The sequence below is a fragment of the Topomyia yanbarensis genome, chromosome 3, assembly GCF_030247195.1.
Source record: "Topomyia yanbarensis strain Yona2022 chromosome 3, ASM3024719v1, whole genome shotgun sequence".
In the NCBI taxonomy this organism is placed as follows: Eukaryota; Metazoa; Arthropoda; class Insecta; order Diptera; family Culicidae; genus Topomyia; species Topomyia yanbarensis.
This window is the reverse complement of record NC_080672.1, coordinates 83,843,121-83,860,506: the sequence shown is the minus strand read 5'-3', so window position 1 is coordinate 83,860,506 and position 17,386 is coordinate 83,843,121. Positions and strand designations below refer to the sequence as shown.

Genomic DNA, 17,386 nt, shown 5'->3' with positions numbered 1-17,386 from the left:
TTCGCCACCAGTCAGATCTGTTCTGGAATCGGTGGCTTCGCGAATACCTTCCAACTATATGTAGACGAACAAAATGGTTTGAGGACACGCGAGCAGTCGAAGTGGGAGATCTGGTATTCATCGCAGATGGGAAAAAACGGAATAATTGGATACGTGGAAAGGTGGTAGAACTTAGGCGAAGTACAGATGAGAGAGTTCGTAAGGCACTGATCCAGACTACGACAGGCATTCTAGTGCGTCCTGTGTGCAAGCTGGCGATCTTAGATGTTCAAGAAAATGGTAAAACTGCTTCCAATACGCAGAGTTACGGGGGCCGGGATGTTACCATCACCGATTCGCCAGGAAAGTGTACAGGCCCTTTGAAAGCGCCAACCAAAGCGACGCTTTAAATAGTTGTCATCAGTACGGTTTGGCATGAGGATATTAGGTCGATCGTAGTGTCAAACAACAGGAAACAATATTGCGAGATTGCGAATTATTTACGTGTTGCTAGTGAACCGAAACCTAAAACTAGTGAACTATACTAAAACTAAACCTATACTACATTATATCTTAATTGCTAAAAGCTAAGCTAAACCTATAAGTAAGTGAAAAAATGAAATCTTAGTATCTAGAAACCTTAAACTAATAGTTACCTAACTAGGTGGGCGAACCACGTTGGATTGAAGACCAAGTGTCGATTGCCAAGAAGGCCACTATACATTGTATTTGCGTGAGTTGAAAACAGACAGTAGTATCGATTATATCAAGAATGAATTTATTATAATCTGATTGATTGTAATTACAGTTAATTTCACACACTCCGAGTTGGATTGCTGATCCTTAAAATTACTTGGGAGAAGAACACTAAATTGTAAGGTACACACATTAAAATCATAACCTTAAACTAAATTTGATGATTTCAGCTTGAGCTGACAAATAAATTGCTGCTAACAGAAAGTGATACTTCTTGTTTATCTCAACAGCCTGTTTGATGAACTTGTGAGCGATAATGGCACTCAGTTTTTAGCGGATTCTGTTAAGGTTGGACAGAGAAAGCGCAAAAATCGAAAACGAAAAAAGCAGTTTTTTTCCACACCGTATGTTAGATCTTCATAAAAATCAATCAGCTTATGTAGAATGTTGTTACAGTACTTCTGATTTATTTTTATGAAGATCTAACACACGGTGTGGAAAAAACTGCTTTTTTCGTTTTCGCTTTTTGCGCTTTCTCTGTTCAACCTTAAGCGTTTTCTGGCGGCTAATAGTATCAAGCAAATTTAAACAAGTCCTGGTCATCCGGCAACAAATGGTGAGGCTGAAAATATGGCTAACCTTCAAGTCCGCACTGTTGAAATGTTTGTCTGCGGGAAACAAGGATGTTCGGAATGTAATAGCAAATTTTCTTATTGGATATCGTAAATCGGTACATTGTACAACGCAAGCATCTCCAGTTATGGTCATGCTAGGACGAGATATTAAAACTTCTTTAGATTTGTTTAAACCGATTCGTCTTACAAGAAGAAATGAGGTGGAAACAACAGCAAAGCGAAATATTGTGAAAAGTCAAAAGTCACAGAGGATCAACTATTATGGAAGCCGAAATTCTGAATTCAATGTTGGAGGTTGTGTCATAGTACGAGATTACAGATATCCTAATACGGCTGCATGGGCCCCAGCGGTTGTTCGGGTAGTCTTAGGTAGACGTAATTGCAGAGTAGAATTGGTCGAGTCAGGTCGGATCATCAAACGTGACTTAAACTAGATAAAATTCAACAAGTTCATCTGGAGGATGGTTGGTTCGGACAATGTTCTGCAAGACAAGATAAACGATCTTTCAAGAAGTCTAAGTCAGGTTAACTTGGGGCATGATGAGGTTCAAGATACGGTTGGGCCACAACAAACGGATGATGTTCAAGTAGTTAAAAATAAGGACTTAAGTTGGAATTCGTCAAAAGAAGCGAAGGAGGTTCAGCAGTACCAGGTTGTGAAAGAGGCCTCTGGCGACTGAGAGATATCAAAGGCAGAATTTTATTGCTTCCTCCTCTGATTTGACACTCATAATCATATCTTCAACATAGTGTTGTTTTATGGTGGCGCGAATTGCTACCAGGTGTTCTTGTTCGAACCTTTATGTGTTGTGATTTTTCACGTATTGTGCCGTACTCGGTGAGCAGCATGCAACGGACATCATTACTTGCACTATGTAGATGCTTGGACCGCTATCTGTTTCACAAGCATTCCAGATGAAACGTTGGCAATGCTAGTACATCTCACGGATGTCACTGCATACCGCTGTACGAAACTCCCGGAACTGAATCAGCACGGAGAGAAGAGATGTCAGCTGATTTGGACCTTTTAATAGAATTGAGTTTAGCGAAACTCCGAAAGTGGTGGCTGCTGCATCCTATACTGACCTTGTTGGTACCAAACTCGAGGTTGGTCAACTTCCAACTCTTCCGCATTTAACGTGCGGATGTATCCCTAGTCAATGTGATCATGGATTTGAGCATTCAGTTCCCCCTCCAGAAGTGAGCCCTTAATAATGCGGTTACCTAGACATCTCTATCTCCGCAATGTCATCGCTGTACTATCTGGAAGTTAGACGATATTGTACTTCCACAGAAGGCCAGATTCGAAGCCGCCTACGGGTCGGGTGAGGGATTCCAGCATTGATTGTGCACGCTTGCTTGCTTAGAAACACCTACGGCACAAATTAGTCTTTGACGAGTTCGTGAAAATCCTTACTTTTCTCGTGATTGCACTGCCAATCCTGCAGTGTTTGATAGATTACGTAGAGCCCAGCGTCCTTCTCTCCCACGCAACTAGCAAAAACAATACAGTCGAGACGTAAGAACTGCAATCGGCTCATTTGACCGTCCTTCGCGACCCTACAGTGAATATCTGAGACTGGCATTGTTCAAACCGATGAGGATTCGCGGGCTGGCATCCTACTAGGACCCATTCGAAAGTCCCATGAGGGTGGTATCTCTGTTATTACTCCGCCGTAAGAAGCGTTTGGGACCGAATTTGCAAATTCGCGATCGTTCGTACACCGGAGAGATCAAACATCTTTGTCGGATTTGTTACGCTGGAAACTCGCAGCCTTGTGCTTTGTGATCTGTCTTCCGTCTTCGTAGTTTTACCTATTTACTTAATGGACAGCGGCTTTCTAACCCATTTCAACCCGAGCTCGTCTGCTAAACTCTGTTCTAAAAGCGTGAGTTCGGAGTTGTCATCAAGGAATGTGTAGGTTTGAATCGCCTTCGATGGTCTGTACAAAATGTCCGCAATTACTCTGAACAAGATCTTCGACTGCATTTGGTGTACGGTGCAGCTTTTCTCGAGAATGGTGGCTGCTGAAGAGGCTTCGCAGCATGTTTGTTCTTGTCTACATGACCTGTTGTCTTTCCGCAGGCATTAGAAGCACAATTTGTAAGCTCTTACTGTCGGCCACTTCAAATCGTCTCCCGTAACGTTCGATGGGTGGAACAACCGTAACATCATTTACTCGTTGGAAAATCCACACACCTGGGATGATGTATTAAAAAACGATTAAAAAGTGGCCTATCTTCGGCATTACCACTGAAGTCTGGTAGGTTCATCGAAACTGCTTGGCGTGTGGCGATCTGACTTCGCTTCAGCACACAAGCCGTGTCGTCACTGAGATCGTGCGCTAAGAGAAATTGTCGCACAACTGGAGGGGAGCGCTGACGGGCATCATACAAAACTGACTCAGACATATCTTCATTAAAAGTTTCTTAATTTCTCTCAAGAAAGTTTGATTGAATTTCAGTTTTAGGCAAAGTTGTAGGTAAACAAATTATCCTTCTTATTTTCACTTCTAAACTGAAAATGTTCGAAAAATCCCATACAACCACCAAACACGTCGGTCTGGTACCAAGACTTGTCCAATTTGCTTCAAATCTGGTGCACACTCCTGGTGTAACTATAAATCGAATCAGAGGTAGGACGATGATGGACGGTACATAAATGAGACGTAGTAGAAGGGAATTAGATGCAAGACAGAAGTGTATTCAGTAGATGTAAGGAGGCGGCAGAAAAGCGACAAAATAAATTTTTCATAGGACAAGGATGACTGAGACCGTGATATTTTTTCTACCGCTATTACCCACCTTTCATCAATTTTTTCACAGTTACGCTTCTCGTTTGTTTGCTGTGTTTTACCATTTTATTAAGAATTCACATTGATCAAACAGTTACAATAATAATATATAATAATCGGTATTATCTTGTTCTGTTGCGATTTACCCTTTCCTGTTTGCGGGTATATGACACGTTTATTTCCTCTGTTATTCGCACATATGATTTACATCGTATCTAGTTCACTGTAAAATAACGAATAAAATAAAATCCTGTTCTGACATTGTGATTTTTCCAATGTGAATCAACTTTCCTCTATTTTTTTCTTTTTCATGATTTGTACAGGCTTCTAAATCAAACAATCTTTGTACGTTGTTAGTGAGAGTGTTAGTTGGTGGAAAAATAAAAATTAAAAAAAAAATAGATTGCACTCTTGGCTAAGCCGAATTGTTCTCTGGCTATAATTTTGAGCCACTGTTAGATGAGAAGAAAAACAAGTCCAGCATTCGGTCACAGAGTATGCTCATATAGTGTAAAAATTATTTGTGCGAAAACACACACCGAATTTCTTCCACGGTTTGAAGTACTCAAGTGTAATAGCTACACATATATTTCCTCGCTAGTTTGTAGGATTTCTTCGTAGTTTTATAAGTATTTTTACAAGTGTAGCCACCGCTGTGATACACACGATAAAAATGATGATTTTCTATACATTCTGACCGAGCACCCAGACCACTTCACTTCCGCTTCTTACTATAGGACCAGCTCTTAGGTTTTCGCTTTTTCTGTTTGCGCTGCGACTTTTTGCTGACCAATTTTGTGCATTTTTTTGCGGCCAAAACAGGCGGTGGGGGCTTCTTCGCTGACCGCCTTTTGCCTTGCGATCTACGATGTTTCAGTCTCTGGTGGAGAATTAGTTTGTACCGATGACCAAACTGGCTGCCACAGAGTTTGCACCGCTGCTGGGGATTAGTGGAAGTACCGTGGCGCCACCGATTGTGCAGAATTAGTGACGTCTTGCTGTGATAGTGGCAGTTGTCCACATGCTCTAGACGCTGTTGGTTCTGGCAGATACGACAGCACAAACGCCGACTGATCAACCGAATCATGTGCTTATCCCTAATGTCACCGATTTGATTGATCTCGGTATTTGCGGTGACGTGACACATTGTCGGCACTGGCAAGGGATTCGAGTCCGTGTCGGCCGTACGAATTAGTTGCTGCTTGGAACTAACACGACCGATTTCTTCATGAACGAATACCACATCTTCACCGTCTTCTGGTTTGTTATTGGCAGCAAGGGTGCTGATTGAAACCTCCTTGTGGTTCCGAAGGAACTCTGCCAAAGAAAAGTTTTCCTTGCCATCGGATCCTTCCTTCTCGATGATCGGTTTGCAGAACGCGCTGGCTAAATACATATTGTATGGCTTCTTATACACTCTATCAAAAATAGTTTCGTTTATATTCTTATTGTTAACGCTACTATTGTTATTGTTGCTGCTGTTGTTGTTTCGTTCAATTCCGTTTTCGGCAGGACTGCCGACGATGTTTGCACCACCGCTGGCCGTGGTCAGATCGATAACTTTATGACTCGTGGCACCAGGCGTTACCGACTGCGGGTGACGGTGGTCCTGGTTTTCCTTATCCTTTCGGGAACTACTTTTGCGACGTCGCTTCGAACCGGTCTCACCGGTCGAATTCTGACTATTTGTACTATTCTGGTGATGATAATGATGATGATGATGGTTCGGTTGTTGTTGTTGTTGAGGATGGCTCGCGGGAGGCGAAGTGATGGTCGTCATCGACGTCGCCTTCTGTTGCAAATGTTGCTGGGCAACGGCGGCAGTGGCCAGTAGCTGGAGCAACGATAGGTGCTCTTCAGTCAGGCTGCTGACTGGTGGCGGCGACGGTAGCAGAGTACTGCCGACATTGCTGTTTGTGGGGCTCTTCGCATATTGCTGTGGATGGTGGTTTGTTGAGCAATCGGTAGCGGCAGCTGTTGGCGTGTGTGCCGGTGAGCACCAGGGTGGTGATGACAATGGTGAGCACGATGCTGATGAGGATGCTGCTACCAGAAGTGACAGCCGGTTGGTGCTGTTGCTGCTGCTACTGCTTCGGCTGCTACTGTTGCTAACGTTGTGGTTTCCGCCTCCCGCGTTATGAAAATCCTGCGTGACGGAAGCTTTGTTGCGACCAATCGCTTGCATGTTGAGTAAGCTGTAAGAAGAGAATTAGGGGCGTAAGTTAACATTGGTAAAGATACTGCAGGATCGTTTTTTGAGGTTAGTAATGCTGTTTTCTAACACTAAACAGAACTAAACGTTGTCGTAAATAACATTAGGAACTTAGTATCTAATGGTGCATTCATTAACCGTTTTAACACATTCCAAATCAGTTGATAAATTCCAGTGATGATCGGTTAAGATCCCCTCATATTAGAATATACCGATCGAAAGAAAAAATAATACCCTCCTATGCTGTTAGAATTTTTTTAGGATTTCGTACATTTCGCTAAAGACGATTTAAACAGCGAAAGATGATCACTTAAACCAAAACAAGTAAAACAAAATAATTGAATTGATTCCCTCAATTTACCAAGATCTTTCGAAAAATAAGATTTTAATGACATTCCTAATTCGAATAATCTGATTTTTGATTTTACATCTCTAAGATTTAATCTCGATGAAACTCGATTCACTGCCTGTTGTCTCCAATATCTCAGGCAACTAATTCTCCTCAGAATCTGGCCCATTTGGTTCAGCCACCATGACCGCTGCGCTTCTCTTTGTTCTGTATCTGCCGCGCTGAAAGTGAAAGCCTACTTGGTCGCGTTGTTGGGCTGCGGTATTACAACGTGTCTCGCCTATCCTTCCAGCTAAAGCTACCTTTCGGATACTTGGTTCACCATAGAGTCGTGGTATCATGTACACCGCCAAGAATCGTTCTCAGCATCCTCCTTTCGAATACGAGTGCTTGCAAGTCTTTCTCGAGGATTGTCCACGTTTCGTGCCCGTAGAGAACTACCGCGATTCGTGCATGATGCACTTCGTGCGGTGCTGCAGCTTCGTGGATCTCAAAGTTTTATGGAGTACATAGTGAGCGCGACTTCCGGAGATAATGCACCTTCTGGTCTCTCGGCTGGTGTTGTTGTGCGCAGTCGCCAATAAGCCCAACTAGCCTTAAACTTGTCGCAGTCGATCGTAATATTGCACCCTCTATTATCCCGTTTGTTCCCTATCGCGCTCACTTCCCCAAGCCAGCATGTACTTCGTCTTATGCACATTTAATTTCAGTTCTACTAATTTGCGTTTCCGTCGGATATACATGTGTCTGCGATTATATTCACGTCGTTAGCAAATCACACGAACGGCCACAAACCGCTGAAAATCGTGCCCCGCATATTGAGCCCCGCTCCCCAAGTAGTCAATAAATAGTAAAAACGTAGCCGTATATCTGCTTTAGACCTGCATATAGGCAAATCTTTAATAGCCGTTAAACCCTATATCCTGATTTAATGCTGATATAATTTCAGAAAAGGCGAAATATTGCACTATTTCTATGCAGGGACTGGTTTGTACATTACCAAAGCTATTATAGGGCAAAATATAGAACTGTCAAATTTGAAAGGCTGTTTTCGACACTACTCGTGCTGTTAGAAAACTTTAATTGGGTGTCATCTACCGCGTTTTTGTCGCGCTGGTTTTTTTGAAAGTTTCCCTTTCAGTATGACAAACAAAAAAAGAAAGGAAAAATTAAAATAACATTTAACACTGTATTCAACTTTTTCATAATGATATGAGATGAATATTTTTCTCTCAACGGAATTTGGTTTTTACTTGCCACGCAATTTACGGCGTGTGTGACCTTTTGCTACATAGGCTTCAGGTCCGTTGCGTGCGGTTGGTCGGGTTGGCCTCCGCCAACTACTTTTTAGAATAAGTCATAAATAATAAAATAAATCCGGATAAATGTGTCATTTCTAGATGTGTACTAATGTATTGTTCTCAAACTAAAGGGGATAGAATAAAGAACGAACGTTATTAATGTAATTCAAACAAAAAGTAGCGAACTACATATTACTTGTTTTCTAAGTTTCACCTAAAACCTAAATGGGTCACATAGTTGCCGGTGCTTAACTTAGGCTCAAACCAGTAAAGCTGGCAATTGAAACGTTGGACCACTTGAGATTTTTTTAGTTCCTGGAAGCGCCAGATGCTTTTTATTTGATCTCTAATTTCTAAGACAAGAGGATGTTTGCTTCGGTTTTGTGTCAGTGTTTCCCCGAATTGTTATATTTGGTGGTCTCTCAAAAGAAAAATTTTAGTCTTTACAAGAAATCCCATCAGCCTTTAGGTTTCAGGAGCAGTAACAGATGCCCGACAAGAGAATCGTCGAAGTCGCACTCTTCCTGTCTCCCCACAATAAAAGCGCGCTTTTTGGCATTCTCAATGCAAAAGTCATCCCATTAAATTTCCACGCACCTGCCACATCGTGTCTTATTGCTAAGAAGTTCCATTTGCGCGGCACAAATATGAGTTTGAAGGGACATACACTTTTGTTCCGTCCTGTGCGATTGTCGGTTTAAATCTTAGCTCATTGAAGCAAGGGGTCCTTGAAACAACCAACCCCTATCTCCAGTAGATGCATGCATGACAAACTCGACTCGGTGATTACACCATTTATCTCAACATTGTAGGGTGGCATGTAGATGCGATAGCCCTTCATGAAACACTTATCGCCAGTAATGTCATTCGCTTGCTTTAGACAGGATGTCACAATTTTGAGCTTATCTTGGCGAACTTTCGAGATATCTGTCACGGCTGAATATCAATTTCTTTGAAATCTTTAGAATTCTTAGTAAATTATCTGTGATCAGAAAGAAGACCAGATATGGCCCGACTGAGATCAATGTGTATTATTTTAAGCGAATTTTGTTCGACATACATTTTACCATCAGTTGGGCGCAAAGTAAAAGAATGCCAAGGAAGCGTCAGAAATTACTGATGATTTAAGAAATTGAAAACGGGACTGGAGATAGTAAAGAAAAACTGCGATGTATGGAAGATAACAATTTGATTAGTAAATGGCAAAAAGAATGAGTAAAAATCTTTGATATCACGAAAGCATCTTTGTTTTACTCGCTTGTGGTAAAAGAAGGGTGGGTAATTTCTGGGACATAACCGGAATATAGTGACGGACAGGTAATTCAAATCAAAAGATTTGCACCGTGAATAAAAATTCATAAATCAGCTTACAGGTCCTAAAACTTGTCTCCTCAATATACTAGCCAGGATATTTTGTTTCCTAAATCGATGATCGGTGTGTTGCCTTCAAAACTTGATTTCACGAGTTTACGAGTTGTGGTTACATGTGCGACAGTCAAACACGAACGAGCTTCCACCGACTCTCTCGGCAATCGAGTTTTTCAGTGTTTGCAACCATAGAATGAATATTCAAATAAATTCTTCGATTTTGTTTATGGTAGAGGCGGGTTGAATTTCCCTAGAAATCGTCTACTTAGTGAACCGATGTGCATGTACAGTAGACTGCCCGGGAAAATAATGAATGAAATAATGAAAACTCAATCGGCCCACCCCTGAGTCAATTCCTAGTCCCACCAGGAGTACTTCCTCCAAATTTAAAGCAAATCGGACAAGTCTAGCTACCGGACCAACGTGCCTGAAGTTTGTATGGGATTTTTCGATAATTTACATGGAGAAACCCCACTAGTGCGCATTTTCGCCGCTAGGTCGCACTGTATGCATCGTATTATCACTGTAATTGAAAATAAGAAAGATATTTTAATTGTCTACAACGTTATCGAGGACTGCTAGTCAATCCGGTATTGTTAAAAGAAGTTTTTAAACTTTTGACGAAGTAATGTCTGAGTCAGTTTTGCATGGAGCCTAGCAGTGCATGGTTGTGCATCGGTACTCGATTCCCACCAACTATACATTTTTATGAGTTACTGGTTAGATTTAGCTGAACAGTATGTTCAGAAGAATTGTAGTATATGATACGAGTTATGTTTTGGATTGAACATTTTAGTTCTACCTGTACCCGCATAGAGGGCGCCAAAATTAACTTTTCAACTGAGAGAGATAGAATTTTGAGATGTTCGGAAGAATTACTGAAAAATGCCTGTTCTATAACTTTGTAGAAGATATCTAATTCCTATCTCTCTCCGTTGAAAAGTTAGTGCTGGTACCCTCTACTAAAATTAGTTACCACTAACACTACATGCATACGAAAAACTACTTAAAATTGAGTTCTTTTGACTCTATTTTTGGGTATCGTAGGGTTAATTTAGGTAAAGGTAGTTTAAAACCACTTCTATAATCGCTAGATTGTTTAAAGGGTGTCCAACATCAAATTTCAGCACGGAAAAAACTCTCATTGAGTATTTTCTCTTGAAAATTTGCGAAGATGTAGTTTAGAGTGTATTTTTATCGCTGTAAGTTTTTTCGAAAATTGAAAAAATGGCGTCAACCGAAAAGCACCGTCACGAATTGAACCTTACTACCAAACTCCGAGCATCGAACGAAAGGAGAAATGCAGTCAGAATGGATGTTCTATTAGCGATCAGGATCACAAGCGTGTAGTAAAAAGTGACGAACGGCGAAATACGGTGGGAAAGTCACGGACCCGGAAGCTGTACACTAGGGCATTGCAAAAAATTTTTTTTTTGAATTCTCAAAGGCCCCCCTATCATATTGTGACAAATGTCAAAGTAAGCTCAGATGCCAAATTTCACATCATTTGGACAATTCTAGACCCCCGCCCACTTCGCTTGAAATTGGTGCTATGGGAAAATGTGGAGGAAAAATATATTAAATGCTATAACTTTTGAAGTAGCAATCAGAAAATTACAATTTATATCTCTTTTTAAAGGAAATAACCTTAGTATTAGAATAGAGATATTCCTGTCTCTATAAAAATACGGGAAAGTGGGGAACTGGGTCATTTTGACCCCAAAATCCCCTATTTTTTGAATTTTTCTGCTCTGTTGTGCAAACCATACATATTTTGCAGTTTTTCTAATGTGAAAAAATCTTAGAAATCGATCGGAACCTTTTAGACCTTTGTCCGAATACGAGAAGTTGGGGTTATAGGGCCTTTTGTTATTTATATTAAATTTTATCATTTTCTCGTGCATATATCTCTATTATTCTTCATTCAATTTTCATAAATTGTACCTTATGGTATTGAAGTTGGATGAAATAAATATGCTAAAACTAATCATGATGTCTTTTTTTAACAACTTTATGCAAAAAAACAGCATCTCTGAAACTTTAGGATATGAAAGAATGGGCTTTCCCCTTGCATTTGAAACCAAAATCAAAATAATCCGTCAGGGGGTCTAGAGTAACTCTTTTTTGAAGTTTTTTTCGTGACAACATAGATTTTACAATGGAACTAGTTCATATTTCTGCCCCTAGATGGTGCTTTAGACATTCGAACAACACTAAAAGTGAGAATCTGATAGATTATTCATTTGTCTACAACTTTGTTACCAACTAAAAACCGATTTGAAATTATCCCGAATAGTAATTTTCAACGAATTCTAAGTCTAAGTTAGTTTCACAGAAGACCTAGTAGTTTGTCAATTCACAGACACAAGCACCAACTAGTTGTGTTTAGTTCAACAGTGCATTCAGCGGAATTTGAAAGCTTGGAAAATCTCATCGTTTAGCTGAATATTATCATTCCCTGATACAGGGCATCAAAAATATTTTTGGGATTTTTTGCATCGTTTTGGATAAGTATTGTCCAAACTAGTATGATATTAATATTCTTTTTATGATGGTAAGTGATCCATCCCGTAGAAACAGCTTTTTTAATTATGTATGCCTTCTTTTTCATTTTTCGATCTCAGGGATGACTGATAACTATTCTTACATGGATCTCCTACTCTGTTAGCAATTTCGTATAAAATTGACTTGTCCTGAACTTCAACCTTTATATTTGAACAAACTCAATGAAACTTTTAACGCACCATTGCAATATTTCGCGGATTTCATTGCATCGCTTGATTAAAAATGCAGATTATCCGTTTTTAAAATTAACTCAATGTGACAAACAGTGAACAAAAAACTTTGAGTTTTTGGATCAAGATAATTTTTTTTGGGATATCATATTTTGTTTTCAAAAGTAATACATATCGTATAATCTAGGATCAATTTAGTAACGATATCTCGCATAATTGATAGGAAATGGCCGTAAAATCCAACTGCCACAATATGCTTTGCGGAGAAAATTTGAATAAATCGTTTCACGCTAACCAGTAATTTGGACAGTTACTGTTGTGGTTTGCGTTAAATTAGAAACGGTGTGTCCCAACATTTCGTCTTGAACGGAATTATAATAGCTTACTTAAGCGATCATTACCTAAATTATACGACGTATGGTCCTTTCTAAAACATAAATGTAAGCAAACCCTTGTAACCAAGCAATACCTTCCGATGAATCGTAGTTCCTTCGAATCTATCGGGAAAGATTACAAACCAAAAGCACAAATAGTTTTCTGACTCTGTCAAACATCCTAATTTTCAGAAGTTCAATTAGAATTGTCAACGTAATGAATCCCGTCTAATACTTTCATGCCACTAAACCCAATGTTTTTTGGTAATGTAATAAGTGCGAGAAAACATATTTCCTTCCGATGAATCGTAGTTCCTTCGAATCTATCGGGAAAGATTACAAACCAAAAGCACAAATAGTTTTCTGACTCTGTCAAACATCCTAATTTTCAGAAGTTCAATTAGAATTGTCAACGTAATGAATCCCGTCTAATACTTTCATGCCACTAAACCCAATGTTTTTTGGTAATGTAATAAGTGCGAGAAAACATATTTCCAAACCACTAGGCCTCGTGTGAAACTATCTTAGATATAACTTTGTTAAAATCTTAAACAACTTTTCCGGATGATTTCAGATCAATTTTTAGTGGACAACAAACTTGTAGACAATTAAATTTTCTATCAAATTCTCTCTTTTAGTGTTGTTCGAATGTATAAAGCACCATCTAGGGACAGAAATATGAACTAGCTCCAGTAGTAAAACCTATTTTGCTACGAAAAAACTTCAAAAAAAAGTTGCTCTGGACCCCCCGACGGTTTATTTTGATCTTAGTTTCAAATGAAAGCGCCCATTCTTTCATATTCCGAAGTTTCAACGATGCTGAATTTTTTTGCATAAAATTGTTCTAATAAATACACCGTGTAATGGGTTATTGTCTGAAAGTTTGAAAAGTAACCATAACTTGGTTGAAGTCACTCAAAGGAACAGAAACAACTTTGGTTGCCAGAAACAAAAAAGTAGTTGTCATTTTATGCAGTGTTGCGCAATCCTCTGTACGGGACTCCAATGAAACATTGCAAGCTTACGTCATCTGAGTAAAAATACTCGAAAAAATGGCAGTTCAGCGAGCTTTCGAAGCAAGTTTCTTATACTGGGTAGAATTAAATGTTTTCTAAGTCCAAGTAAACAAGCTCTCCCAACTGTCAGAAATAGGGTTGCCGCATCTCCGGGTTTGACCCGGAGACTCCGGTTTTGACCCGGAGACTTCGGTTTTTGGAGACGATCTCCGGGCCTCCGAGTTTTACATCAATTTCTCCGGGTCTAGTGAGACGATGATTAATTTTAACTGAATTTATTTGCTTCAAACGAGTTCTTCTGGTGTTAATGTTGGCTGCTTCTGCAGTGATCCTTAACTGTTGGCCAGAGAGAAAAGTTTTGCTCATTTGTTGGAAACTCCCAAGTGACTGTGATGACGAATAACCGATTTTTTCGCACGCAGCGAAAATTCCGGAAGACACCGCACCTTCCCAGACGTTGCCAATGTCCTGTCTGCTTTGCTCTACTTCTCCTGTTGGCTATGGCAATCCTTGTTCTGCTTGTTCTCCACAGCGAGAGCGGCCGGTGCTTTTGGATTTTTGTCGTTAGCCAGGGAAGTGAAATTCCACACTTATCTAAATCGACAAAACGGTTTACAAACGTGAAAAAATTACAGCCTAATGAGAATAGCTCAGAACAGTGGTGTACATTATGCTTTGCCAAAATAAAGCGCTGAACGGCAAATGTGAATCAATGTTGATCATTGATATCTCGACGAGTTACCAAAAGAATAAGAGTTACTGATACTGATACTAGATACTGATCTCATTTAAACTCAGCAGGTAGATCTGGTTTCGACGTACAGTGACAATCTCATATTCGTACACCTATAGTGTATATGTTTAATATTGTTTCACAAACGTTTGCGCTATTTAATATAGGTATAGGTTGTTTTGTAAATGTGGTAGTAGAATCATCATCTGTCATTTTCTTATCATTTGTAATCTAATGTGTGCAAGTTTCCGTACACTACACATAAAAAATCATTACTTGGTGTGAAGAAAATGGCACAATTTCATATTCGTACACTTTTGAAAAGTCATTTAATTTGTAATTTAAGACCTGTCATTTCTTTATGTTTTTTTGTTTTACTTTGAAAAATAGATTTTATGACTACAGAGAAGTGTTCATTGGCACAGTTTCCTCAACACTAGTTTAAGAAATTCCCTCAAATTAACGTAATGGTTAAAAAAAAGTAAACTAACTGCCATTATGGGACGGAAACTAATTATTGCTCACCAAAATGAAGCTAAATCACTTCAAAAAATCTTTGAAATTGTTCAAAGGTTGCGTCCAACTATTTAACATGTTGTTAAAAACTTTGATTTGGCGAAATGCAGAACAGATATAGCGGAAAACTTGAACTGTAAAAACTTAACGATGAGGGATAAACGATTTTTAATAAGAAAAATTTGGGAAAATTGAGTAATTAATGTTATATACATGGTAAATAAAATGAATCATAGCATTTAAGTATAAGTCTGCTCTGGTACGGCTCGTAATGGACGGAGAACGGACAATTACAATGACTGTGTTCTGAGCAAGAAGCTGTTCATCAATGAGAAGAACAAAGAATTGATTTTTATACACTAAACAACTTTATTGGATTATTGGAAAGATGTTAAACTTTGTCTACGAGTCCAAATTCAACATCTTTGACTCAAATGGATGTTGTTTTGAGTGGAGAAAATCGAACTCAGACCTGGACGTAATAGTCTTATAATAGCAGCTAAGCGCAGGACAGTGGAATTATTGCATGGGGTATTATGTGTCCACTAGAAGTGCTAGAAATTTAGTTTTCATTGATGGAATGATGGATCAGAATGTGTATTTTAATATGAACATCTTAAAATAAATTTTAAAGCAAAGCTTCCATAAAACGATACTTTTACTAAAAATGGTGGACATTGGAAATTCGATCAGGAGAAGAATCTAAAGCATAAGGCGTGCAAAAAAACGTTTAGAGGGAATTTATAATTGTTTAAATGTTATGGATTCTCCACTGCAGACCCCGTTTATTAACTGATTAGAAAAATGAATGGGAGTATTTAGATAAAAAGTGCAAAACTATCCGAATTATAATGAGAATGATCTTAGAAACTACTATTTAGAAGAATGGGATAAAATTTAAGTTGAATGCACACAAAAACTAGTGGTCAGCATTCCAATATTGAAAACTGTAATTATAAGCAAAAGGTACCACATTAAATTTTTATTATAGAAATTTCAATTGATTTTTGAAAAAATATGTGTGCTGTACGAATATGAGATTGCGTGTATATTTGACTATCTTTAGAATTATGATTTTTTGTGAAAAAATGAGCATTTGTAGTACAAATTATTGTATCTTCCTTATGCTGTCTAGTAAACAATTTCTACATAAATAAAATGTCTCGTGAACTAATTTTTTACTTGTAAAATGCAGATAAGCATTCCGCACAGCGGTGTACGAAAATGAGATTGTGTCACTGTATACTCGTGTTTCTATAGAAGACTATCTCATGTCAGTAAGAATCTCCGGGCGAAAGCCTCACCAGAGGTGGCCACTTTGGTCAGAAAAGTGAGGTGACACATTTTTATGCAAATTCTATAATACATAGACTCAACCTAGAAATATTATACTTTCTATATGAATAGTTACTGAGCGGAGTCAATTAGGGAATCCATTAGACGTTTGTTTGACAATTCAGCGGTAGGTTCTGTTAACAAGTCTGCTCCTGCGAACAGAAAAACTCGTCCGACAAGCATCTTTCGTTAGTCCGATTCGTTTGATGTAGGACCGAATCAACGATATTGTCGGACGTCGATCCCCTCGGAGTAACGTCAGAAGAAGTAAACAAGAAATAATCAGCTGATCAGAAACGTCTCATGGATTGCCTAATTGAACATGACAAATACCGGAGCCAATCGAGCATGACGTCATATAACATTTTCTCTTTGAAAGTATACGGAGAAGGTATTGTGATTATGGTGATAATAATTTTTCTCTTTTCTTGTGTCATCGAGCATAGAGAAACGAAAATAAAGAATTCGTCTCTCGACTCGATTGAGTCTAATGTTGAAACACTAATAAGTGCGAATGAAATGCAAAACTCAATACTACCTAAATTTAGGTTGAACGAACCTACTCTTTGGGTTGTTTTATTTTTTTTGTGCACAATACCCTTGCGCTTTATGCATTCATAATGCTAATGTAGAGCTCGATTGTATTGTAAATGCCAAATGAGTTTTATGGAACATTAGTGCTAATCTATAGCCAATATTGTTCAACGTCTTATGGTTAGTTGGGTCTGGTTACGTGATTCGAACGAGTTCAAGAAACTATCCGAAATCTTGACACAAAACCGTACTACATCATTCATTGTAGTCTTCAGTCTTGTCAATTTTCTGGGGAAGTCATTCTCGTCCAAAATTTTCCATATCTCTACGCGGTCTACCGTGTCATATGCGGCTTTCAGGTCAATGAACAACGTCGATGCGTTTTTGGAGGATAGGATATGACTTATGTAGAAGATTTGGGTAGTCGTTGATCTGCCGTTGATGAAGCCGGTTTGATAACTCAATCAATAAATCCGTTTATCATTGGTGAGATGCGTTGGATTAGGATTTGGGATAACCAAGTGCTATTTTTAACTTTAATCTCCGTGTAGTTTTCTCAGTCCTATTTGTGCCTTTCTTGAATATTGGGGTGACAATCCCTTTCTTTCACTCTTCCGGTAGCTGTTTTGTATTCTTCCGATTATTCGATGTATGCGTTTCGTTAGTTTGTCTGGGCCCAATTTAAAGAGTTCCACTCCCAAACTATCCTTATCGGCTGCTTTGTTGTTCTTAAGTTGTTGGATTGCCTCCTCTTGACTTCGTTCATATAGGAAAATTGTTTTTTTTTTTTTTTTTTTTTTTTTTTTTT

At 38.9% G+C, this 17,386-nt stretch overlaps 2 protein-coding genes across 5 annotated transcripts in view; one reads left to right on the top strand and one right to left on the bottom strand.

Moving 5' to 3' along the window:
• Positions 1-17,386, top strand: part of LOC131693093 (uncharacterized) — a 141,001-nt gene that overhangs the window by 8,821 nt on the left and 114,794 nt on the right. The window lies entirely within an intron of this gene.
• LOC131693092 (putative uncharacterized protein DDB_G0282129) overlaps positions 4,126-17,386 on the bottom strand; it is a 100,724-nt gene continuing 87,463 nt past the window's right edge. For all 4 annotated transcript variants that reach the window (XM_058980627.1, XM_058980631.1, XM_058980629.1 and 1 more), the window contains one exon: positions 4,126-6,300. In XM_058980627.1, coding sequence (XP_058836610.1) covers positions 4,821-6,300 — 1,480 coding nt within the window. In that variant the 3' untranslated portion in view covers positions 4,126-4,820. The remainder of the gene's footprint in view (positions 6,301-17,386) is intronic.